Source organism: Eptesicus fuscus, chromosome 14 (assembly GCF_027574615.1).
Source record: "Eptesicus fuscus isolate TK198812 chromosome 14, DD_ASM_mEF_20220401, whole genome shotgun sequence".
Lineage (NCBI taxonomy): Eukaryota > Metazoa > Chordata > Mammalia > Chiroptera > Vespertilionidae > Eptesicus > Eptesicus fuscus.
The window spans coordinates 57,845,612-57,873,051 of NC_072486.1; the positions used below are offsets into that span (position 1 = coordinate 57,845,612).

At 40.9% G+C, this 27,440-nt stretch overlaps 1 protein-coding gene across 2 annotated transcripts in view; it reads right to left on the reverse strand.

The window, feature by feature from the left end:
• The window catches only part of CALD1 (caldesmon 1), a 213,557-nt gene that overhangs the window by 9,052 nt on the left and 177,065 nt on the right, over nucleotides 1-27,440 (reverse strand). For both annotated transcript variants that reach the window (XM_028159073.2, XM_028159068.2), the window contains 7 exons: nucleotides 22,585-22,730; nucleotides 18,086-18,344; nucleotides 7,348-7,488; nucleotides 2,934-2,977; nucleotides 2,753-2,831; nucleotides 574-711; nucleotides 15-110 (listed from right to left, as the gene is read on the reverse strand). In XM_028159073.2, coding sequence (XP_028014874.2) covers nucleotides 15-110; nucleotides 574-711; nucleotides 2,753-2,831; nucleotides 2,934-2,977; nucleotides 7,348-7,488; nucleotides 18,086-18,344; nucleotides 22,585-22,730 — 903 coding nt within the window. The remainder of the gene's footprint in view (nucleotides 1-14; nucleotides 111-573; nucleotides 712-2,752; nucleotides 2,832-2,933; nucleotides 2,978-7,347; nucleotides 7,489-18,085; nucleotides 18,345-22,584; nucleotides 22,731-27,440) is intronic.

Here is a 27,440-nt window from a genome sequence, read left to right on the forward strand (position 1 = left end):
CTGGAGCTACTTACCGAAGGTTTGGGAGCAGGTGACCTGTTTCCATCTGGGGTTTTAGTTAGCCATTCATTGATGCGGCTTGAAACCCCCACCTTCAAGCCAGCAGTTTCCTGCAAGGAGTCAATCATCCAATATTAAAGAAAAAGACAAACTTTACCTGGAAAGAAATCTTCAAAGAAACCTCAAATAATACTATCGCATGTTACTTCATAGAACCATCCCATAATGCCAATTAATGATTGCTTGTTATAATCAATATTTTGAGTAAAATGAACCTTAAACTTGATATTTAAAGAATGTTATTTGGTTTGCTTGCCCCCGCACCTCACCCCACCCCATCTCACCCCAACCCAAGGTTGATGATTAATTTCAAGAACTCAATTTAGAGGAAAGTGGCCAGAGCGAGGGGTACACACTGTCTAGCATCTGTGAGCTTGCTTTTATGGTTGTTGCAAAAGAAAGTAAGAATTACACCTTCTCCACTGCTTTTATAACGAGCTAATGTGGTTTACTAAAAAGAAAAGGAAAAGAAACCCACCCTCCAAAATTAAAAGACAGAACTCCGGAGCTCACCTTGTTTGGCGTGCCTGATGCGGTGGGGGATGAAAACACATTCCCTTTCTCCCACATGCTCTTGATATTGCGAACACCCTCAGCAGGAACAGGAAGATCTGAGGCTGCTGGCTTCATAGGTTTTGCAGCTTTTGTCCCCTGAAGTGTGTGGATTAGCTTTAGGATTGGTGCTAAGTTTTTTTTTTCTTTTTTCTTTAATTTTATTGTTTAAGGTATTACAAATAGTAGTACATATGTCTCTTTTTTTTTTACCCCCACTGACCTCCCCCTGGCCTCCCCCACCCCACCCGCCACACTTGCCCTCGTCCCTCAGCCCACAGTGTCTTGCGTCTGTTGGTTGTGCTTATAGGCATGCATACAAGTCTAAGTTTGTTCTTGTCAAGTACTCTCTTCCTCGACAGTATCATTTAAAAGAGTAATTGTCTAAATGCCTTCACCAAAAATGAGTCATTTCTGTTGTAAAACTGCATTCTGATGACATATGTACCAAAAAATCCACCCTGAGATCTAGATCAGAGGGTCTTTCAAAAATGAAATATGCTTTTTATTGGGATGCCATTTATTGTTAAAGTGATATTCTACTTCATTTCTTCAACAGATACCTAAGTGCCTACTGTTTGCAGGGCACTGTCTAGGCTCTGGTGTTATAGTGGTACCCAAAACAAGACAGTCTGCTCTGTAAGCTGAAGTGGACTTACATTTTAATAGGACAGGAAGATAGTAATTGATGACATAAGTACTTATTTCACATTTCGGTGTGTTATGAAAGATAAATGTAGTGTCATAAAGCATGCCAAAGGAGCACACAATAGGGGAATAATAATAATATAATAGGGAGCAAAGAAGGCTGCTCTGAGGAAGTGACATTTAAACCCAGATTGATGGAAGACTTGAAAGTGGCTAGGTAAAAGGAGGCACAAACACCATTCCATGCAGAGGGAACAGCATATGCAAAGGACTGGAGACAGGGACATGATAAAGGATTGAAAGAGTGAGAGGCCACTGCATGGAGAATATACTGGGAGGAGGAAAGAATGGATGTAAGGAAGAAAAGTGTGCATTTGAGATACTTTTCCACAGTAGTGATGGGCATGCCCAGAATCATGCAATTTCCCGCCTGGTCCTGCTTTGTAACCTGTGTCCTGTGTGGTCAAGGTGGTCAGCCATGGTGAGTGGCACCATCACTGGACCATGTAAAGGCTGAAGCCATAGTCTTGGCTTCATCAACCCTATTACAACTATAATAAATGTAACCACAGAAAATAACTATCTGCAATTTGTCTTATATTTTAGTGGACATTTAATCTTGTGAAAATCAACTCTTGAGTATTAGACTTGGTTATTCATTTGATAAGTCATTCCGACCTCATTTTTATTCCCTCATAATTTATTTGATTGTGAATATTTTATACTTATGTCCACTCTGCAGTACAAAGGAGAGGAGAAAATCAAATCAAGCTTATCCAATTCCTTCATAGCAGATGTTCTGACATAGAAGGTGGCTAAAATCACTGACTTAGTCTACACAAAGGAGAAAAAACTAGGGTCACACATTGATTAATGGTACCCTACCTTCTTAGAGCTTTGGCACTTGGAAATAGAAATTATTTCTAAATGTGGTAGAACCCCTGGGTCAATTTTGTGGGAAAAAGTTGGAATAGACAGAAGCATATAACTATGGTCCTTTAAGCATAAAATAATCAATTTAAAATTCATGGTGATTAAACTCTAGCTGGCAATCATCTTTATATTAACTTATACTATCACTATTATTGTTTGATCATAAAAGTTTTTATAGGCAAATGAGGATTAACCAAGGTTACATGGAACCTGTTTAACTACATACAGGAACATATTTTATAAGGAATTAATATTAGAAGATATACTTACTAACATATAAATAACATAGTTGAATATCAACAAACCTATTCCTTAAAAGAATAACACCTTCACTAAAGAATATTCAGGCTGAAGGTAGTAAACAATAACTTATTTAAAATCCTTCTATAATTTACCTTTATTACTGTTCTTCTAACTAGTTCAAAGTATAATAAAGCATTATTAATGTTTTAACACTAATGTGGTTATTAGACTTGCTTATTGTCCCAAGCGTTTCTATGATCATTTACACAATCAGAGCTGATTTCTGTTTGAGCATAACCCTGCAGACATCGCTCACCTCAATGGCACTGGTGTATTGCTCCAGTCTGCTGTCAATCTTGGAGACGACAGCCGCTTGATGAGTTGATTTGACACCACTGTTAAGTAAATAAACACACACATACATAAAGATATGAGAGAAAATCTTTCCATACATATGATGGCTGGTGATGCTCCAGTGAACAATCAACCATATTTACCTTTTCTGCACAGACTTATTCAAAAATTCTGCTCGCTCTTCTATCTAGGAATTAAAAAACAACAACAGTTAATATTTTCAGCTCATAAACAGTGTCCCTGACCCTGGTGAAGGAAAGCACCAAACACTGTCAAAGAGTTTGAATTAGGGTGCTGTGCGTAGCAGCTCTGCCAGAGAGGAAAATGCATATCAGGTGTTTGATAATGAGAGTTGACGGATGAAGGTAAGATTGGCAGAGGACAGAGACAGTGTGTAGAGAAATATGAAGTTCTGGAGGCAAATCAAAGACTAGACAGAAATGGAGTAAAAATGCCTTTGAAATAATTTAAATCAATGGCAAAATAATTGCATTTCAAGACCATAGCAATAATTTATTTTTTGCCTCCTGGCATACTTTAAAATTTTTTCTACTTATTTCTTTATTAAGGTATAATTGACATGTAACATTATATTAGTTTCAGGTGTACAACATAATGATTCAATATCTGAATATATTGCAAAATGATCATTACAATAAGTCTAGTTAATATCCATCACCTGACAACATTGTGTTTTTCTTTTTGTGATGAGAACTTTTAAGATCTACTTTCTTAGCAACAGTTTAAAAAACAATACATGCTGTTACCCTTTAGGACATGTTTTTATGAGTATAGATGTACCATGCTCTTTGATTAAGAAAAATTTCCACAATGTTTTGACCATATATTTGGTATGTAATAGGGTCAAATATGAAAGATAACCAGGGGCTGGGAACTATTCACTCAGGGCTTAGCCTGGTTTCCTGATTTGATAGCTGTCAAGCCTATTGCTGAACTTAATTTGCCCTGAAAGTAGATGATGGGGTGGGGGATGGGGAGTGGAGTGAGACTGGGGCACAGCTCATCAGTGATGGCTGAGGCCTCCCACAAAGCCCCCATTAGCCCAAATGGGAAACAAGAAAATAAACCCAGAGAAACTGTGATAGATATACACTAGATGGGCAGTTCATTAGTCTTTAATATATTCTTTTTTTTTTTTTAAAGCTAGGAACTTCTTTTTGCTAAAACTAAAGCTACTAAATCAAACATTATATTTTACTGAAATGGCACCACTTAAATCCAAATATTCTTTATAGTCAGCAAATATTGTTGACTCCTTATGATACCCAACTCCAGGCTGGAAATGATCTCTGCCACACATTACCTGTCAGTATTAGCAAACAGTTGTGACCAAGAAAGTGCTATAGGTGTCCCTGAGATTATGGGATGCAGAGAATCTTAAATCTTATATATTTTTTAAAATTAAAAAATATATAAGATTTAAGATTCTCTGCATCCCATAAACTTAGAAGTGCACTTCTGGAGAAAAAAGTTCCCAGTTGAATAAGCTGAAATACACACAATGCACTGAAACTTTTAATATTATCCATCCATCCATCCATCCATCCATCCTACCTTTAACCTTGTCAGCCTATCAAACAACCAACCAATAAATTATGTTGAAAACCTACTACATAAAGTTCAACACCCAATGGTGTATTAGATTCTTGAAAGAGAATATATTTTAGTAGGATAGACTAGTAGAACCACTCATCCATTCCCTGCAGATCACTGGGGAAAGGGATCCAACAAAGGGGCAGATGGATGCATGGGCAGTGAAGTTGGGGTGACACAGGGAAGATGCTGGCCTGTCAGTCTAACCTGGAAACAAAGATAATTGGCTAGAGGGGGTAGAGCCACTGCAAGTGTACGAAATCCTGAAGGATTAATTGGATAAGCTCGTTGTTAAAATCCCCAGACAGAAATTCTCTCTTGTTCCACTTGCTTCGCTCTTGCTTCCTGACACTTGCTTTCCCTGACCCGCGCTAGCCTGCCATGTGGCCTTAAGCAGTCACATGGCCCATGGCCATGCGGACCCCATACGCCATGGACTGCAGCTGGAGCACAAGCTAAGCAGCCAGATGCTGGGCTGGACTGTGCTGCAACAGGGAGCAGAGGCTCTGGACAGTGGCTTTAGTCCTAGCTCTGCTGAAGACAACATGGGACTTTGTCATGGCGGGACTGAGGGAGATGGGACCCTGAAGGTGAACTCCCTTAATGTTACCTCATCATGAAAGCATTCCACAATACCTCATTCTCCCGGGGGGTGAGGCGGGGGTGGGCTCAGGAAATTCTTTTTCCTGTGGCACCTCAAGAAGCCCACTTCTACCAGCAACAGGTTAGGAAATTAGAGGACACCCACCGATAACCAAACCAGAGCCACACAAGCTCTTCAAAGCACATACTATGGTGCAAGGCAAGAAATTGTCTGTTTCTGAAAGCATGTCTCTGTGATACAGAAGTTTAAAATGTTTTGTTTTTGAAAACGTATCTACTTTAACTGATTGCTCACACATGCCTCTCTTCTAGAGGAAGTAGATAAATGGCCCCCTGGGGACCCAGGAGTCCATTAGCTAGATATCAATATTAACTGGTTGATGGAAAGACTAGAGAAGTAAGTTGAAAAACCTGGTTGAGAGGAGATATTTGAAGGAGGAGGATGGATTGTAGTTTCTCCTGAACAAAAAGAGTAGAAATTAGAAGTCTAGATCACTACCATTTTCCTAGTGTTACCAAGATTGTCCAAGGAACTGTCAGTTTGGGTGGGATTTAGAGGGAGGTAGAAGGAGAAAATGTATGCCTCAGTGGATAGAGCATTGGCCTGTGAACTGAAGGGTCCCAGGTTCGATTCCAGTCAAGAGCACATGCTAGGGTTGCAGGCTCGATCCTCAGTAGGGGGTGTGCAGGAGGCAGCTGATCAATGATTCTCTCTCATCATTGATGTTTCTGTATATCTCACCTTCTCCCTTCCTTTGAAATCAATACAAATCTATTTTTTTAAAATGTGGTTTTCTTTCAATATTGATGAGTCAGGAACAAAAGGACCTGGACCGGGAACAGAAAGGACACCAGTGGCTGCACGGAGGTAGCCTGAACCAAGCGGTGTTGACTTTCTGCTCTTTCTTCCTCAGCAGGGGTCTGTAAATGACAGCCCGTTTGCCCCGGGCCACATGCAGCCCTTGCTTTTCACATAGCCCTCAAACTAAGAATGTTTTCTATTGTCAAATGGTTGAAAAAAATCAAAAGAAGGGTAATATTTTCTGACACAGAAAAATTCTGTGAAATTCAAATTTTGGTGTCCGTAGATGAAGCTCACTTACTCTACAAAGCCGCTCGCTCCTCATTCTGTCGGCTCTGAGATCACACTTGTGTGGTAGTCCTAGTAAATAATAACATTCCCTGGTGGCTTCGTTTGGATTCCCCCTCAAAAAGACCTTGCCCATAAGTAGTTTCTTTGAGATGTATCAGAACTATGAAGGGTCCCAAAAGAACACGAAGAGTAAGTGAGGTTATTTAGGGAGAAAACATGCTGATTTTCATGTGAAACAGGTAATAACTGTAAAATGTAACTGGTTTTTTTTTTTGGTCATTTTTGTGTGCCAAGTGATAAAACCTCACACACATTTATAGACACACACACACACACACACACACACACACACACACACACACACTTTGACCGGCTGGAGCCTGGCTGTGATTCTGTACTGGCTTTGCCCATTGTCAATGCTTTGTAACCTAACAAGGTTGATGGGAAATGAAGGTGAAATAAAAAGGTTAAAAGTTCCTATCTCTGAAGAGTCATTCATTCATATATCCATTCATTCATATATCCATGTACTTACTGAATATATTAACTGTGCCAAGAGCTCAATGCATGTTAACTCTCATGAACAGAAAATATATTTAAAAGTAATGGCAGATTGAATGTAGATCATAGTACTTTCTTGAGTCTGTGCTCTTTTCCCATCTCAACCCATTATTCCCTAAGTCAGTTTTTCCCGCTCATTCTCGTCTGTCAGCGCTTCTGTCTGACGTCAGTTAGGAGTTATGCTGCATGAAGGCAGTACCAAGACCAAACTCATCCTGGCAAAGGACCCTTCCAAGTCGCATTTCGTCTCCTCCCCTATAATAGCTTTCAAATTTGAGCGGTACCATTTCCAGCTGCCCTGCTTTTAATAATGACAAAGAAAAAAATGATTGGCAAGTGTGAAAAACAGCATAACCTTTACAATGTATCTGCCCATTTTATAAATTTTCCCTTTCCAACTGCTCAAAGCAATGAGGCAGCTGGGGAGCATGGGTCAGGGAGATCAGAGATAATCGCTGATTGCCTTTTTAATGTTACCAAAGCATCTAATAAACAACAGATACACATTTCCCCACTTTATCTCTCTCTTTTGCATATGTTGAAAACAAAGGAAAGTTGTGAAATGGCTGAACGAAGGAGCAAAAAGATAAATGGAGTAAAGGCTTTGGATAGTCAATAACTTAAAATCAAGTTCCTAAGATATTATAGTAGCGGTATTATAAGGAGGATTTCTGGGGGGGAAATACCTTGAGAGATGAACCTTTGGGAGTGAAACATTTGAATGGTTTCTTGTCATCTGCTAAGCCATCTTCTGGCATCTTCTGCCGTTTCTCAGCAGCTTCTGCCCTTCGCCTTTCAATCTCCTCCTTTAGCCTCCTCTTCTCTTCCTTAAGAGGGAAAGAGCAGTAACAAGGACATCAACATCGGGTTCAAGCCCAGGGGAATGGGTGCCGTGGAAGAAAGGGCTCAAGTCCCAGAGAAAAAAGACCCAGGTTCTAGAGTGAATGCACTGGGTCCTCAAGGGTGGTCACTAGAGGTTAAGCCTTGTTCTGCCACTTCCCAACTGCGACCTTGACCACATTACTTATCTGCTCTGTGCCTCAGTCTCTTCACCTGTAAAATGGGGATAATAATAGAACCCACTGAACAGGGCTTGAATGAGCCCATGTAAAATGCTTAGACTAGTGCTCAGTATGGTGATCATCATTATCATCATCCTGTCAAGTCATTTAACATTGACCTTTCATTTCTGAATTATGTGAAATTCATATAAATATCTTCCTAGTTCCTAGGAGAGTGTGAAGACAACTTACGTGCAAAGTTATATAAATCTATGGTACCACATTTGTCAAATTGTACAAGAGATGATTTTATGGGTGTGCCAACCTCAACAGAGTAGATTATTTTAGATGGTTTGACAAACCTGAAATGAGGCAGGTAATTGCACCATAGTAGTGAAATCACAGATATTCATAACTTGTCTCATTACCACCTCTGTGCCTTCATTCCTGGCCTAAAATATTGTCCCCTGCTTCTCTCTCAGGCAAAAACTCCAGATCTCTGATTAAGTCGCACATCCTCTGTGAATGATTTTGAGACATTTATGTTGTGTTTTGTAATTTTCAAATTGTGAGATCTGTATCACTGGATATTCTCAAGAAGAGAATTTATGTCCACCTGTCAGAGGATGTTGCAGAAGGATCCTGTGTGTTATAGACTATATGTTTGTGTCTCCCCGAAATTCATAGGTTGAAATCCTAACCCACAGTGTGACAACATTAGCAGGTGATTAGGTCTTGAGGGTGAAGCTCTCCTGAGTGAGATTAGTGCCTTAAAAAAAGACCCCAGAGAGCTCCCTGGCTCCATCCACCATGTAAGGACACAGGGAGATAATGGCCGTCAATGACCCAGAAGCTCCCCCCTCACCAGGCACAGAATCTGCAGGCTTTGTTCTTGGACTTCTCAGCCTCCAGAACTGTGAGAAATAATTTCTGTCGCTTTTAAGCCGCGCAGTCTATGTTTTATTGGCAGGAGGTGAGATAAAACAATTTCCAATTCAATCCAATCCTAAGAATTCATTCTGCCTTCATTGGTAATCTCCGCTAACTAATGATAACACTGATTATAACTGTCACTTCCTCAGTGCCTATGATGTACCAGGCACTGTGAATACAATGATCTATTTAATCATCACCACAATCCTGGAAGTAGGTGTTTCACAGGTAAGGAAGAGAAGTCTCAGAGTCATCCAGTAACTTTCCCAAGGTCCCTGCTTGCAAGCGGCTGTCAGGATACAAGCCCAGGTATGTTTGGTTCTAACGCCCTTTCATCCCCATTATTCCCAAGCAGAGGTCATTGGCGCATTGACAGCTGGACTTGGAAGAGGTTTTGGAACCATTTATCCAAACTTTCCACACAGTTTAGGGAATGTTTACATAGGATCCAAGTCAGAAAGAAATGAAGTCTTTCTGCATCTTTTGAATGATGGGAGATCAGTGTTCCCGAAGATTAGTGAGAAGAGTTCCAGGCTAATTTAGAGAAGCTGGATCCCAATACTGATCCTACCACGGATTAGTCAAGGAACTTCACAGAAGTCACTCAAACCATTTCCACTGTAATTAGCTAATCACTGATATTAATAATAAGAAAGGAGCAAAGGGGAGGCCAGGCATTATAAGCGTGGCCATCTGGGCAGCTTCACCAGGAAGCTGCAACTTCATGCTCCACAGTGAACCACTGGTCTATTCCCTGCAGATCACTGGGGGGCAAAGGAGAAGGAGGATGCATGTGCAGTAAAGTCAGGGTGCCGTAGGGAAGGTGCTTGTCTGGCAGTCTAACCTGGAAACAAAGAGAATTGGCTAGAGGGCTGGAGCCACTTTAAGTGTGAAATCTTAGAAGGTTAAAACCCTGAGACAAAGGGATTCTCTCTTTCTTGTTTCTCTTGCTTTGCTCCTGCTTGCTTGCACTCACCACCAGTCCTCCCCCCCCCCGCCCCCGTTCCCTCCATATTCATGTGACCCTAGGAGCCACATGCATGGCCCACAAACATGCGAACCCCACATGCAATGGACTGCGGCTGGGAACACAAGCTGAGCCAGCCTCATGCTGGCCTGGACTGTGCAAATATGGAACGGAAACTCTGGACACCGGCTTTAGTCCTCGCTCTGCTGAGGACGAGACGGGACCTTTTCCTTGGCGGATGGAGGGAAACTTGGCGGATGGAGGGAGATGGCCCTTGGAAACTCAGGGGTTTAATTCCACAGAAAGAAAACTTTCCACGATACCTCATCCTCCCAGGAGGCCTCCAGAAATTCTTATTCCAGCAGCACCCCAAGAAGCCCACTTCCTTTGGCAACCAGTGGGGACAGAGAGAGCACCCCACCGATAACAAAACTATTGGATTTCCATTTCTTTGCTCATAAAATGAGAATAATAATGTACCTCAGGATGAAAGAAAAGTATGCACCTTGTAAAAAGTAGCAGTGTAAGTTGTGGGTGGTTAAGCACTTTTTCAGTTTTCAAAATAGCCTTTTGGTAACTTTATTTGTTGCTTTCAGTTCTGTCTTAAAATATGGAACAAACTCATGGGCTCTAATTATTGGGTTCCTACTACATGCCTGGCACTGTGTTTGTGTCCTGGGTGTACAGCGATGAACAGAGCACATACTGTCCCCCGACTGGAAATCTGGACTCTTCCACTAAAAAAGCCCAAAACCTATTTTTAAAAATCTTCTCTATAAAAATTCTTCAGGGGGAGAGAAAAAATGGCGACGGAATAGAGTCGGGTTTGGAGTCTGTTCCTGGGGCGGAGAGTCGGAGCAGCAGAGGCTCGCAGAGGGAGTGTATGTGGGAAAGCCAAGGGACAGCTAAACTCCAGGAGAAGGCGGGGGAGTGCTGGGCAGTGTTCCTCTGACCGCGCAGCACCCACAGGGGCTGGGTCCCCTCCTGGAGCTGCGGGCTCGCCGGGCGCCTCGCCATCTTGCAAGGAAAGGAGGATTTTATTGGAAACCTGACTTTCTGCGACAACTGCAAACACTGCGCTGCTGGGAGCACCAGACCACCGGTCCCCTATCAGCGCAAACATTTGGATTCAAAGAAACTCTTCACTGCACCACGGAAAGGTCAGATTTTGTCTGAAATAAGCTGCGGTTTCTAATCCCCGCGGTGGGTGAGGGAAGCGCTGGGTGAGGGAAGTGCGGCAGCCGCAGGACCGGCAGGAGCCGGGAGGTCAGTGCCTAGAAAAATCAGCGGCAGTTGGAACTGCCGTGATCCGTGAATGAGGAGGGGGGTCTTCTGAACTGCTAACAGAAGTGACCTCTTGAAAGCAACTCATTTTAATCTGACGAGGAGGGTCAGACTAAGAATTTTCAAAGGAGTGCAGGCTCCTTAGTCTGGGGCACAGACCCACGGTCCGCACACCTGGGCTCTTTCCGACTCTGATTGCTAAGCCCAATACAGAGGTAAACCCAGGTGGAAACCCTGAAAGACTGCAGGGGGAAGGTGTTTTTTCGGAACCTGGGGCCAGAGCTGCGTGTGACCATCAGAGAGGCAGCTCTGAGGCGCACATCTCTACAAACCGGTAGTGAGTGCCATAGAAGGGGAAAAAAAAAAAAAAGAAAAAAGAGCTAGAGAGGCCCGGAAGTCAATTCAGAAACACTGCCACCCAGGGGCTGAAACGCTAATTGTCTCTGGTGTAATCAAAAATAAATACGAGAAATTAAGATAGGGCTGGCTTAAAAAGCAGGACTGGCTTCCAACACTGAGGAGCCCTGGAATGAAGCTGAACTGAAATACCGCCCAGACTGGGAAAAAGGCGTACCAAACAGAATAATAGAGGAAGTGAATGACAGCCGCTACTGCACATTTTAGTCTTCCTATTTTTTAATTTTCAATTCTTTTTTCAATTTTTTAAATTTTTTATTCTCATATTTTTTTATTTTCATTTTTTGCATCTTTTACTTAAGAAACTAATATTTTTTTCTTTTTCCTCACTTGATTTTCACCTTTTTAATTATTACATTTTTATTTTCAATCAGCACTATTATTACTATTATTTTACTTTTTTTTTTTTTTTTTTTTTTTTTAATGTCATTTGATTTTCTCTTTCTTTTATTTTTGGATTAGTGTCCTACATTCGATTTGCATCTTTCCCTTACAATCGCTTTACCCTATCTCAAAGCTAACATTATGCCATCACTCTCCTAACCTTTCCCCTTTTGCTCCCAGTTTATCTTAACCCTTTCTGGCTTTAGATTTTCCTTACTTTTTCAGTTTACTCTCTGCTAAAACTTCACCCTACTTATATATCTAATTCCCAACCCCCTGCTCCAAATCCATACAAACCTCTCTCTACGCTACTTTTAAAAAATTATTTTTCTCTCGGGCCTTTTGTTGTTGTTTGCTTGAATGTTGATTAGATTGAATTTTTATGCTTTTTTATGAGATTGTTTAGATTATTCTTTTTGTTGGTTTGGTTGGTTCTTTTGTTTGCTTTGTTTTTGTTTGTTTTTTACTTTTGTTTTCCCTTGCCTCACTTGATATTAGCTGCTGTTGCAGTTTGTATTAATCTCCAGGCTCGTGTTGCTGGAATTTGCTGGGAATAGTGGTTGTTCTAGTGGAGTTTACTCCCCATATATATAGTTTGTTCCCCTTTTCTCTCTTAGTATCATTCTTGTCTCTCTTACTTTTTTTTTCTTTTCTTTTTCTTTTCTGTTATTTCTTTTCTTTCTTTCTGCTCTTTTCCCAAGTTCAGACTCACACTCTTTGTTGTTGTTTTTTTTTCTTCGTTGTTGTTCTTTCTTTTTACTCTCCCTCTTCCACTCCTATTCCCTAATTTGTCTTTCTCTGGTGGTTACCTCTATTGGAGGTTATTAATATCGTGAATACAATTCTGTTTAGTGCCTTGTCTGTTGAGCCTGGTTGTGTTGTATTTTATACCTTTAAATCAACGCCAGAGAGAGAAATCTATATAACCAGACATCCGGAGAAGAGAGACCATGGGGAGACAAAGAAACAGCCCCCACAGGAAAGAGAAGCAGGCATCACCAGAAAAGGAAGTAAACGATTTAGAGGCAAACAACCTATCAGAGAAAGAATTCAGAGAAATGGTCATAAAGTGGCTGAAAAGGATGGAAGACAAATTCGACAATATGAGTAAGAACCAAGAAGAAATGAAGAAGAACCAAGAAGAAATGAAAAGTGACATCGCTGCTGTAAAGAACTCAATAGAAAGCATCAAGAGTAGACTAGATGAAGCAGAGGACCGCATAAGTGAGCTAGAAGACAAGATGGAAAAAAATACCCAATTACAACAGCTTCTAGAAACAAAAATTAGAAAGATTGAGGAGAGCGTAAGGGAACTTCGGGACAATACAAAACAAAACAACATCAGGATAATAGGGGTGCCAGAAGGAAAGGAAACTGAGCAAGGAATAGAAAACCTGTTTGAAGAAATAATAACAGAAAACTTCCCTGATATAGGGAAGAAAAAACCCACACAAATCCAAGAAGCTCACAGAGTTCCAAGCAAAATGAACCCCAAAAGACCGACGCCAAGGCACATTATAGTTAAGTTGGCAAACACCAACGACAAAGTAAGAATCTTACAAGCGGCCAGAGAGAGACAGACAGTTACATACAAAGGAACCCCCATCAGACTAGCAACTGATTTCTCAACAGAAACTCATCAGGCCAGAAGGGAATGGAATGAAATATACCAAGTCATGCAAAGGAAGGGTCTAAATCCAAGAATACTGTACCCAGCAAGGCTATCAATCAAAATTGAAGGTGAAATCAGGAGCTTCAGAGACAAAAAAGGACTAAGGGAGTTTATCACCACCAAACCAGCAATGAAAGAAATGCTAAAGGGTCTGCTGTAAAAAAAAGAAAGAAATAGGAAGCAAAGAAGGTACACAGGGGTATAGAATAAAAATGGCGTCAAATAAGTACCTATCAATAATAACTTTAAATGTAAATGGATTGAATGCCCCAATCAAAAGACACAGGGTAACAGACTGGATAAGAAAACAAAACCCAGATATCTGCTGTCTACAGGAAACCCACCTCAAAAAAAAGGATGCATACAGACTGAGAGTAAAGGGATGGAAAAAGGTTTTCCAGGCAAATGGAAATGAAAAAAAAGCTGGGGTTGCAATACTTATATCTGACAAATTAGATCTCAAAGTGAAGGACATAACAAGAGATAATGAAGGCCACTTCATAATACTAAAGGGAGAAATCCAACAAGAAGAAATAACTCTGGTAAACATATATGCACCCAATACAGGAGCACCAAGATACATTAAAAAACTCCTGGAAGATATCAAAGGAGAGATTGACAGTAATACAATCATAGTAGGAGACTTCAATACCCCACTATCACCATTGGACAAATCCTCTAAACAAAAAATCAGCAAAGAAACATCAATCCTAAATGACTCACTAGAACAGATGGAATTAATCGACATCTTCAGAACATTTCACCCCAAAGCCACAGAATATACATTCTTCTCAAGTGCACATGGGTCATTTTCAAAGATAGACCATATGTTAGGACATAGGCAAAGTCTCTCCAAATTCAAGAAGATAGAAATCATATCAAGTATCTTCTCAGATCACAGTGGCATAAAACTGGAAATCAACTACAATAAAAACAACCCAAAGAAATCAAACACTTGGAGACTAAACAGCATGTTATTAAACCATGACTGGGTTACCAAAGACATCAAGGAAGAAATAAAAAACATCATGGCAACAAACGACAATGAAAACACAACAATCCAAAATCTATGGGACACAATGAAAGCAGTCCTGAGAGGGAAGTTCATAGCTCTACAAGCCTACTTCAAAAAACAAGAAACAATGGTAATAAATTACCTAACCCAACAACTCAAAGAGTTAGAGAGAGAGCAACAAGATAAGCCCAGTGTAAGCAGAAGGAAAGAAATAATAAAGATCAGAGCGGAGATGAACGACATAGAGACCAAAGAAACAATACAAAAGATCAACAAAACCAAGAGCTGGTTCTTTGAAAGGATAAACAAGATTGATGGACCTCTAGCCAGGCTCACCAAGAAGCAAAGAGAGAGGACCCAAATAAACAAAATCAGAAATGAAAGAGGTGAAATAACAACAGACCCCGACGAAATACAAAGGATTGTTACAAAATACTACGAACAACTCTATTCCAACAAACTGGACAACCTAGAGGAAATCGACATATTCCTAGAAAAATACAACCTTCCAAAACTCAATCAGGAAGATTCTAAACAGCTCAACATGCCAGTAACTATGGAAGAAATTGAAGCAGTCATCAAAAAGCTTCCGGCAAACAAAAGCCCGGGGCCAGATGGCTTCACAGGAGAGTTTTATCAAACTTTCAAGGAAGAACTAAAACCTATCCTCCTCAGACTATTCCAAAAAATTCAAGAGGAAGGAACACTTCCAGGCTCCTTCTATGAAGCCAGCATCACCCTAATACCAAAACCAGATAAAGACAACTCAATGAAAGAGAATTACAGGCCAATATCCCTCATGAACATTGATGCCAAAATCCTCAACAAAATTCTAGCAAATCGGCTCCAGCAGTACATCAGAAAGATCATACACCATGACCAAGTAGGATTTATTCCAGGAATGCAAGGATGGTACAATATCCGCAAATCAATAAACGTGATACATCACATAAACAAATTGAGAGATAAAAATCACATAGTCATATCAATAGATGCAGAAAAAGCATTTGACAAAATCCAACACCCTTTCTTGATAAAAACTCTCAACAAGGTGGGAATAGAAGGCTCATACCTCAACATAATAAAAGCTATTTATGATAAACCCACAGCAAACATCATACTCAATGGGCAAAAACTAAAACCATTTCCCCTAAGAACAGGAACAAGACAGGGATGCCCACTCTCACCACTTCTATTTGACATAGTACTGGAAGTATTAGCTATCGCAATTAGGCAAGAAGAAGAAATAAGAGGCATCCAAATTGGAAAAGAAGAAGCGAAGCTGTCCTTATTTGCAGATGACATGATATTGTACATAAAAAACCCAAAAGATTCCATCAAAAAACTAATAGACTTAATAAATGAATTCGGCAATGTAGCGGGATACAAAATTAACGCCAAGAAATCTATGGCTTTTCTATACACCAATAATGAACTTACAGAAAGAGAGACTAAAAAAGCAATCCCATTTACCATCGCACCAAAAAAATTAAGATACCTAGGAATAAACTTAACTAAGGAGGCAAAAGACCTATACGCAGAAAACTACAGGACACTGAAAAAAGAGATAGAGGAAGACGTAAACAGATGGAAGAACATACCATGTTCCTGGATTGGTAGAATCAACATCATTAAAATGTCCATACTACCCAAAGCAATCTACAGATTCAATGCACTCCCCATCAAAATACCAACAGCATATTTCACAGACCTAGAAAGAACTCTCCAAAAATTCATCTGGAATAAAAAAAGACCCCGACTAGCCTCAGCAATCCTCAGAAAGAAGAATAAAGTAGGTGGGATCTCAATACCAGATTTCAAGCTGTATTACAAAGCCACTGTTCTCAAAACAGCCTGGTACTGGCACAAGAACAGACATATCGATCAATGGAACAGAATAGAGAACCCAGATATCGACCCAAACCACTATGCACAATTAATATTTGACAAAGGAGGCATGAACATACAATGGAGTCAAGACAGTCTCTTCAATAAATGGTGTTGGGAAAACTGGACAGATACATGCAAAAAAATGAAACTAGATCACCAACTTACACCATACACAAAAATAAACTCAAAATGGATACAGGACTTAAACATAAGACGGGAAACCATAAAAATACTAGAGGAATCCACAGGCAACAAAATCTCAGACATATGCCACAAGAACTTCTTCACTGACACTGCCCCTAGGGCAATGGAAGCTAAAGAGAAAATTAACAAATGGGATTACATCAAAATAAAAAGCTTTTTTACAGCAAAAGAAACCATCAACAAAACAACAAGAAAGCCCACTGCATGGGAAAACATATTTGCAAATGCTATCACTGATAAAGGTTTAATCTCCAACATCTACAGGCAGCTTATGCAACTCAATAAGAGGAAGATAAATGATCCAATAAAAAAATGGGCAACAGACCTAAACAGAATATTTTCAAAAGAAGACAGAAGGAAGGCCAAGAGACACATGAAAACATGTTCAAAGTCACTTATTATCCGAGAGATGCAAATCAAAACAACAATGAGGTACCATCTCACACCTGTCAGAATGGCTATCATCAACAAATCAACAAACAACAAGTGTTGGCGAGGATGCGGAGAAAAAGGAACCCTCGTGCACTGCTGGTGGGAATGCAGACTGGTGCAGCCACTGTGGAGAACAGTATGGAGTTTCCTCAAAAAACTGAAAATGGAACTCCCATTTGACCCAGTAATCCCACTCCTGGGAATATATCCGAAGAAACTAGAAAAACCAATCAGAAAGGATATATGCACCCCTATGTTCATAGCAGCACAATTTACAATAGCTAAGATTTGGAAACAGCCTAGGTGCCCGTCAGCAGATGAGTGGATCGGAAAACTGTGGTACATCTACACAATGGAATACTATGCTGCCATAAAAAAGAAGGAATTCTCATCATTTGCAGCAACCTGGATGGAATTGGAGAACATTATGCTAAGTGAAATAAGCCAGTCAATGAAAGAAAAATACCACATGATCTCACTCATTTAGGGATAGTAAAGAACATTATAAAGTGGTGAACAAAAAGATAGATACAGAGACAGTAAAGCATCAAACAGACTTTCAAAGTACAGGGGGAAAGTTTGGGAAAGGTGGGGGAGTTATGAAATCAAACGAAGGACTTGTATGCATGCATATAAGCATAAACAATGGACGCAAAACTCTGGGGGGGGGAGGGCATGTGTGGGTGTGGGGTGGGGGGGGTAATAGTAAGATATGTACACATATAATACCTCAATAAAAATATTAAAAAAAAAAAAAAAATTCTTCAAATGTCCAAAAAAACAACCATCATGTGACTCTTGATTCTTGTAACTAATCTGCAGACCCTTTTTCATCCTTCTCTGCTCTCTACTGTTCTTTATGGAGGGGCAGTATAAGGTAATGGATTAAGACAAGTGGGGCCTTGGGAAAATTACAAAACAAACAAACAAAAAAAAACCCCACTTCTCTGTGCCTCAATTTCCTCATCTGTAAAATGGGAACAAGACTATCTGTCCTTACGAGAATTGGATAAATTAATATGTATAAAGGTTTTGAGACCATGCTTAGCACACAGTTACGTTTATTTATCCTTAAAATGTATTCATAGAGTCCATGCTCAAAAGAGCAGCAGCATTTCACCAGGGAAGAAATTATCCTCTGGGCCAGAAGGGTCACCAGAGAGAGGTGTTCAGGGGCTTGAGTAAGGTGGGGTGCCGATGGCTGGGCGGGCCGCGCTCTCCTTACCTCCTCTCTGACTTTTCGCTCTGCTTCCTCCTGCTTCTTCCTCTGCTCTTCCTCCTCCAGGACCTTCCTTCGCTCCTCCCTCTTTTTCTTCAGCTCCTCCAGCTCCAGGGCTGCCTCTTGCTGCTTCTGTTTGAGCTTCTCGAACTCTTCGCTCTCAGTCTCGCCACGACGGCGGCGCAGCTCCTCCAGGCGCTTGCCAGCTTCCACTTGGGAAGCCCCTTCCGCCTCCTTGGCCTCGCTGGCCCTCCCTCCAGAGCGGCTGGTGGGGGGAGAGAAAGGGATGCAAAAGAGTTTGACACATGTCCGCCTGCAGCCTTTCCTGGAGGGAGGGGATGTGGGTCTGCAGGCTTGGCCTTCCACACAGAAATCTCCACTGCCTGTCACTGGGCAGCAGATCCTCACACCAACCCAAGGGGCAGGCTGGGGTCCAGCCGGCATCTCCAAGTCTGAATCTGAGTCTCTGCTCTGCCACTTACCCTGGGATTCCTCAGCTATACAATGGGGGCAAATGGGATTGTAAAATGGTGCAACCACTATGAAAAACAGTAGGGAGGTTCCTCAAAACATTAAAAACAGAACTCCCATATGATCCCACAATTAAGGAAAACACTGATTCCAAACGATATCTACACCCCCATGTTCATTGCAGCATTATTTACAACAGCTGAGATATGGAAACAACCTAACTGTTCAGTGATGGATGAACAGGTAAAGAAAAAGCGGAACATATTTACAGTGGAATATTATTTAGCCATAAAAAAGAAAAAATCTTATTTAAATACTAATTAACAAGTAGTGAGGGCATTCTTAACTAGATCTGAACATAGGTAGCCCGTGTCCAACATTTTTGTCTGAGTAACAGATGAATTACACCATCTAGCACCATTTATTCCATGTGGAGAATGGCACAGTGCTTCTAGCTATGGAGCAAGAGGAAGAATAAAACAGAAAATAGTTCAGGATGACACAGTTACTAATATTGATCTTATGTGTAGATCAGATGCTTTTAAAACACTCAGGTTCTGAATACACTGTGTCCTTTAGAAGAATGCTTTTCAAGCTGCAGGTCAGAAAATCAATTCAGTGGACTGTAACCAGCATTAAAAAAAAAAAAATGAACTAGGAAACATCAGAGTGCATTGCAGAGAGCAAAAGAAATGACCATTTCTTGACATGCTGGTTTCAGTTACGCACGTAGGCATCACTGGGTCATGATGTAAAATTTATTTCTTATTAAGAGCTGAGGTTAAAAAGTTTAAAAATCGTATTCTAGCCCTGGCTGGTGTGGCTCAGTTGGTTGGGCATCGTCCCATGTATGGAAAGGTCTCTGGTTTGATACCCGGTCAGGGCACATGCCAGTTGCCGACTCAATCCCTAGTGGGGGTGTGTGCAGGAGGCAGCCAATCGATGTTTCACTCTTACATCGATGTTTCTCCCTCTCTCTCACTCTCCCTTCTTCTCTCTCTAAAATTCAATTAAAAAAAAATCTTATTCTAGGCACTTGATGGTTAAAAGTGAACTCTTTTATTTTAAACTCAATCCAAGTTAGACGGTCCCTTAAAACTTGATGTTGCTCTTTCAGGATCTTCTAGGTTTATAGACTTGTGACTTGAGAGAGGAAATCTGTTCTCTCAGTTAATTTAAGGTCTTTCCATCCTCAGAGACATTTTCTCTCTCGTGTTCATCATGTTAGTGTTCAGTTGGACGAGCAAAACACATGCCTTGCAGAAACTTCTCTAGATTCCACTAGATGGCGCTCAGTCTTCATTTTGGACATTCAGAATTCCACCATTAGGGACTGGTTAAATAAATCATAATCCTTCCATCAGTGGAACGGACGAACATCATTCGCTGTAGACTTATGTTCATTGGTACAGAAGGCTAGCTAAGGGGAACTGCTATGTATAATGTAAGAATCAATTTAAAATGCAGATTTATAATTATACTCACACATACACGGGTTGCCTGTATATGAGTGTCTATTTTGAATGTACATACATAAAAAATATCTGTAAAAATGTTACTAATGTTATCTTTGGGTGGTGGGTACTTATTTTTGTACTTCTATTTTCTGAATGTTTTATAATGGGTACAATTTTTCTGATAATCAGAAAAACTTTAAATCCCAAATAAAAAATAAAAAGAAAGCAAAACAAACTCTTGTTCTGTACTATCTATAAAACCTTGGTATAATTTAGCTCTATAAACTTGTTCCTTGAATTGAGATTTTCATGTCATCTCTTAGAGAAAATGATCTAGTTATAAGAAAACAGAAATATCAAAGGGGACAGTAATTAAATCAAACACAAGGAATTATGCTCAAAACAGGAACAAGAGTTTTGTCCATATTACCTCTGCTCAGATGTGCTGCCATGCCCTCAGCATTAGGGTGTCATGAATAATATGATAATTTCTTCTAGAAGAAGGCTCTCCCTGCTATCCTTGGCTTCTTTGGGTTTTAAGTCAAGAAGAACATCAGACCTTTCACCATTAAGAACACAGTGTATCCTGGCCGGTGTGGCTCAGTGGTAGAGCATCGGACTGCACACTGAAAGGGTTGTAGGTTTGATTCCTGGTCAAGGGCATGTACCCGGGTTGCAGGTTTGCTCCCCAGCCTGCAGGAGGCAACCACATAGATGTTTCTCTCTCTCTTTCCCCCTCCCTCCTTTACACTCTCTCTAAAAATCAATGGAAAAAATATCCTCGGGCGAGGATTAACAAAAATAAATAAATACATTTTCAAAAAACACACAGCTTGTTTTCAGTTAGGCTGGTAGACACTATGCCAATCTAAATAGAGGCTCTTCCTCCCCAGCTCCTCACTTCATGGAGCAAAACCAGGCATTTCCGCTTCTATCATCACCGATTTCTACTGAAACTAAAACTAACACACGTTGGCAGCTAAACAAAAACTTTCTGTTTCTGTCATTTTTGTCTGCCCAAAGATGAAAATTAAAGAGTCACATTTAAGGGTCCTCAGTGTGCAACCCGTTGGCATCCCTGCTGACTTTTCTCTCGGTGGAATTACCCAACTCCCTGGATTTCCACACAACGGACATGTTAATTATTAATTTGAATTTGGCTAAAGCTCGTTGGCAAGCTTGCTAATTGTTAACCAAACTTTCTACTGACAGATTTTTTTACAGCGTTATTTCTCTTAACAACAACAAAAAAATGTATTCATACCCACAAAACAGATTTTAAACCATCAGACAGCAAAACACTAACACTGTTAGGTAATGTTCATTGAACACGTCTCATGAACTTGACGCTGTTCTAGGGCTTTAAAACATTTACCTGCTGACACTTCAGCAAGCTCTGGGCTCGGCTTACCTGCCTGAATCAACTTGCTTTCTAGATTTTCCATAAATTCCTGATAAACTCTTAATTTTTTCATCTCTACTTTCTTGTCAATTTAGGCATTGTATTAGTTAAATGTGATGCGGTTTCTGCTCAAAGTTTTACATAGAAAAATTGGGGGGGGGGGCAATTATGTTGACCCATTTTAGCCTCTTAGAGGGGCTGGAAACAGCCATCCCCAGTAGCTATGCTTGCTTCTGTATGTGACAAAGGCTTCATTGTGAGGCCCATGTCTGACTTATCCACAATAACTATGTGGGGACTTTATTATTTGAAGTGTTCAGAAATACCGGGTCTACAGGCAAGGCTGCGTGGAAATCCACATTATAGGGACCCAGACGCTTCCAGAAAATGGGGCACAACAGGAATGGGCCCCAGAGGTAGGAATGGTGCCCAGAGAATTGTCCATAGTAGACATCTGCAACTTGAGTCCTACAAAATTGGTTGGGAACTCTTAAGTGTTCATTTACTTGTCCTAAAGTCAGTTGCCCAGATTTTCAACATAATGGGATGAGGAGGAGAAGCTGAAGTTATGCAAGAGGGGTGGCCAAAGGGTACTAAATGGAATATTAGTCGGATGTCTTCTTCCTCCCTCTCAGAGGTTCCCAATACAAACTAACACCAAGTGCTTTCCAAGTCCTGTGGCAAAGAGAAATGATTAACTCAGTTTAACCGAATGTTTCCCAAATATTTGGCCACAGAATAATCCTAGTTTTATGCAGTATTTATCTACAACCTTTAGAAAATACAATTTTGAAAGTGGTATTGAAAAGGTCTCTTATGAGGCTGCCTGGACCACATAGAGAATGAATCAAAGATATTAACTCCAGGCATACTGCTTTCTACTACACTGATCTTACATGAGCATATTAGGTCAGGGACAAAAGCTTGGATGCCAGGCCTAATCTACGTTGCTACATTATGGGAAAGGTGGATTACACTTTGCCTGAGCAATGACCGTGGTCTTCTGTTAGTGATTGATAGCCCGGCCTGCTGACTGAGTATCCCTGAGACAATGGCCAATGACCTCACAACAAAAGCATGTTGCCTGTTCAGCACTCTCTGTCCGGAGGCACAGGAGAGGAGGCTGATTTGTTTTTCACATGTGAACACAGTCACTGTTAGTCACTACGTCTTACCTGAAGGTATTCTCAGTGTGTTTAAGCTTGTGGGTCATGAATTCTCCATTCTGCGACTTCACTTCTGTAAACCCCTTCTTTCCATCCAAGATGCTCTTCACTTCTTCTCTGGGCTCTTTGTCTTTTTTAATCTTCTCATCTTTGATCTAACCAACAGTACACATCAGGAAGAAACATAACAATAAAAATCGTATTAGGTTTTGGTTGGTATCACCGAATAAGACCCCAAATTGTTAGGAAGCCAGAAACCTCCGAAGTAAAACAAACCACCGTAGAACGATGTGGTAGAGATGGGGTCAGAGGAAATTCTTGGAGCATGAGCTATGGTTCTCCAGCCCCTGAGCAAAGACCTTGACCACAGTTTTAGGAGGTGAAGATCATTCCTGATTTCACTGGGGTTTTTATTTTAGAAATCACTGGAGGTGTTACCATTAAAAACTATTACATTCTTGGAACTCCATCCACATGAGTGGTTGTTTGCAGTTCCCAGTAGAAAGAACGACTATTGGGGTGGCTTTGAAGGGAAAATGTCAGGTTGCTCGGACAGGTTTCTTCTTGGATGAAGAGCACAAATGAGCTGAGGAAAGAAGAGGAAACCTGACAGGTTAACCAGATCTGCCAAGCCAGTTTTAGCTGATATCAGAGGAGGATGACCCTAGTATCCTAATAAAAAAATTAACTAGGGCCTTGGTTGGTTTGGCTCAGTGGATAGAGCGTAGGCCTGCGGACTGAAGGGTCCTGGTTTAATTCCAGTCAAGGGCACATGACTGGGTTGCGGGCTTGTATCCCAATAGAGGGCGTGCAGGAGGCAGCTGGTCAATGATTCTCTCTCCCCCTCTCTCTTCCTCTCTGAAATCAATAAAAATATATATTTTAAAAAAGTAACTAGGATCTTCAGGACAGAGGACACAATAACCCTGCCTTCAAGGGGATGACTCAGAGGTCTATGGGACCATGTTTGTAGTCATCCAAAGCACTAAGTGAGAATGCAATGGGAAAAATTCCAGGGTTTACCTTGACTTCCAGTGCAGGCAGTAATTTAGTCTCCAGAAGTGGTTTTGTGATTGTGGGTCACAAAATGTCATCCATGAAGAACAGGTATTAACTGTAATATTTTGTGGGTTTCACGTTACAAGTTCCTCATGGTAAATAAGAGATTATTTCAAAGTAAACTGAATTTACATAGCTTTTTTTTTGGGGAGGGGGTAAAGCAGTACAAATTATTTTACCTATATCATCTCACCCATTCTTAAAAGATGAGTGTAAAAACAGGGAGGTTCCATGTTGCTCTTTCCAAGACAAACAGAGCGAGCACTAATGTTCTAAAGGAGCTTACAGAGCAAGGGTGGGGCATAAGAGCTTAGGATTTCAGGTGCTGCCTAGATGGTCTCCCCTTCCCTGAGAACTCACTTCTGTCCAGTTAGTCTTCAGATACCCTCTGAACATTTATTATTAAAGTGCATGTTTTACTAAGGAGAGCACTGTTTTTAAAAAAATCATTATTGATGAGCCTTCAATAGTCCCTTCCTTCTTTGGGTATTATTTGATTAAATTACTATGGATGGACTATTCTGTAGTAATTTAATGGGCAACTATCATGTTGCTCCACTTAGTTAAAACTTCAACCTTGCTCCAAGGGGTATACACCTGGGAGATGATATCCCTTGCACACGCTGAAGAAGGGAGCTATTGTCTTGCCATTCTCTCTGAGAGCTTTGTCTGGAAGTCAGGAAACCTGAATTTTGGCTCCAGTGCTACTGACAAACTAGCTGTGTTACTTGGATTAAGGCACCTAACTTCTCTGAGATGTTGACTCCACACGCATAAAAAGTGGAGGTTAGGCTGGATGATCCCTTCCCAATCCTTCATCCTTTCATTTCCCTCTTATCCTCTCATTTGTCACGAGGGGTTACAGAGAAGAGAAGGAAGCTCCCGGCTTGTTCTACAACTTGGTGGCTGTCCTTGCCCAATCATAAACCAGTCCTCATGGACAGGCAGGAGCTGGCAGGGTCTCTTCTTATCTATTGTTGGATACAGCCCCAGAAACCATGGACTGGATTATATATCTTGGTTAAGAAGTATCTGGGGATATAAATTTGGGCATGAGGGGGTCCCATTTTAGAAAATGCATGAAACAAATTTGGAGTCAAATCTCATGGTTTGTGAAATAGATGAAATACCCTTTAACTAACGTCTCCTATTTTGGAGTCAGAGGCATTTCCATTCTTCCCAAATGCATTATCTAATTTACTGACCAAAAATGTATGTAAAATAGATTTGTAAAACAATACATGTTTCCCTCAAGCTCTGCCTTTATTGGCAAAGGCTATGGTAGATGTTATGTGTATATTCTCTTTGGAAGACTTCTTTGGGAAAATTCCCACTGAAAGCATGATAATTTGAGTTTGCAAATTATTTTATCTTGTTTTGGGAAATGAATAAGTAAAGCAATTCCACAGCGCCTTTACATTTTACTTTAAGGAGCACAGTGGATTGGATTCAATAGCAAATTTAACACAAGCTCATGGGATTCTGAGTCATTTGGGAAAAGCATTAGATCTAGGTCAGAATGTTACCATTCAGGAAATCTGTGCTGATGGATTAATGGGCAGCCAAGTATCCTGAAAATGTTAATGTGCTTCATGGACAGATAACATTAGCAAATGGAAGGCTGGCCAAATATTATCATTTGGCTAAAACTGGATATTTGGGATATCCAATGGGTAACACACGGGTGTGTGGGGGGCGGGAATTCCAGCAACATGACCCTGTGCCAGAGACCTTCAAACGTCAAGTGCGCAGGTCATAAAGGACTGCTGTGTCAGTCTTTGTAGTTTACTGTTTTGCATTATTTGACTCCAGAATAGTGACAAGAACGGGTGCAAGTTACCATTCTTTTCAGATTAGGTTTTAATGCACGTTGGTTAGACTCAGAAGCCTCAGTTCCTTCTCTGGGTCCAGTATATAACTCATGAATGTCCTTGCTACTGAAAGTCTGTCCATGGACAACACAGACCTCACCAGAAGCTCAGACTCTACCCAGAGCCCGCCAGTCAGGACCTGCGTTCCCTAAGGTCTCCTGGTGACTCGCATGCACACCAGCCTTGGGGAGATTTGGACTAGATGCATGACTGTCAGTTTCAACACTGTAGGAACAGCTCCCCCAGAAGCTGTTTTTCTGTTAGAGGTGGGAGAAGGCTGTGTGTGTGTGTGTGTGGGGGGGGGAGGGTGGTGGTTGAGAGGAGGGGCAAAGGGGGAGAGTTTTAGGGTGAAGAACTAAAAAGAGACATTTTTATGGTTGGAGAGGAGAACAAAAAGCCACATTAAATTTCAAGGTTGGTGATCACCTGCCATCCATTGCCACAAGCAATAAAATGTTTTCTACACTTAAAAAAAAAAAAAAAGAGTTAAACCACAGGGGAGAAAGAAGATGCTCTGTAAGGTGTTGGAGCGACTTCTGGAAATGTTTTCTCGAAGAAGGCTTACGTGATGTTTGTGTTTATCGTGGTTGACTGATCCTGCATTGCTCATTGAAAGAAAAGGCTTCTTAATTTTTTTTTTTAAACAAAAAGGAAATTAAAAAAAAAGGAGGAGGGTGTTTAAAATGGCTAAATCATGTAAAATACGATTTAAAGTCATCTATATACAGCAACCACACAGCTAGCTGGAGAGGGCAAAACCTAGTCATTCAACTAGTCATTTATGTATGCAACGTTAAAATAGGAATGGCAGATTAACAAAAAAATTTTTTTAATCCTGTGCAGAGGAGCTAATCTGGCCTTGTATAAAAAAAGGGGATTCGGGGGTCAGTGGAATGTGTTGTAGAGCAAACGGGGAAAGAGGCAGCTCTGAAGTCATTGTGCCCCGGGCAGTGCTGCCTGGGGGCCTTATCTGAAAGAGGCAAAGGGGGGATCGGGATGGCTGTGTGAGCGCTTCCCAGCTCCCACACGGCACACAGACCAGAATGCTCGGATCCCTGAAAGCCCACCAGAGCCTAGTGAAATGAGTTAAATTTAGAGTACAGAGTCCAAACGTGCTTTTCCAGCTCCCCATCCCCAACATAAACTTAATCACTGAGCTATGGTTTCGTGCCCTCTCCTTCCTGTAAAGATTTCCGCACCAAACGCTAGCTCTAGAGAAGCACCCTGTGGGACGTTTCTGCTGGAGTTTAGTTCCGAGGTAACTTTCATTTTTTGTAGCGTTCTTCTGTTACAAAATGAGAACACTGTTTTCCCACATGTTCAACCATTTCCTTAGCTGCCTCATTTGAGCCAAATTCGGTTTTCCAGTTATTAGCATTGACGCTTTCTCCTTCCTTTAAATGGACAGAGTTCACATTCGGTGTTCACTCCCAAACCACCATGCATTCTTTTAGAAGCAAGGAGGAACAGGCATCTTAAACAAAATAAATATAACAGGAACTAGGGGTTTTTACTTTTTATATGCATTTTAGAAAAAAACCATCACCCCCTATTTAATCTGGTTATCTATTTTCCAATTATGGATTTTTTTTTCCTGTTTCTTAACATATGCCACAATGGGTAGAGAAATGTAGCAAGACCCCATTTGAGTTGGTGCCCAATAGCTTCAGGTCAGCTCAGCTGGTGTGGCTCAGTGGTTGAGCGATGACCCAGGAACTAAGAGGTTGCCAGTTCAATTCCCGGTCAGGGCACATGCCCAGGGTTTGGGCTTGATCCCTGGAGGGGGCCATGCAGAAGAGAGCTGACCGATGATGTTCCTCTCTCATTGATGTTTCTATCTCTCTATCCCTCTCCCTTCCTCTCTCTAAAAAAAAAGAAAAAATCAATAAAAACCTATTTAAAAAAAATAGCTACAGATCAGTCCATGGGCAAAGT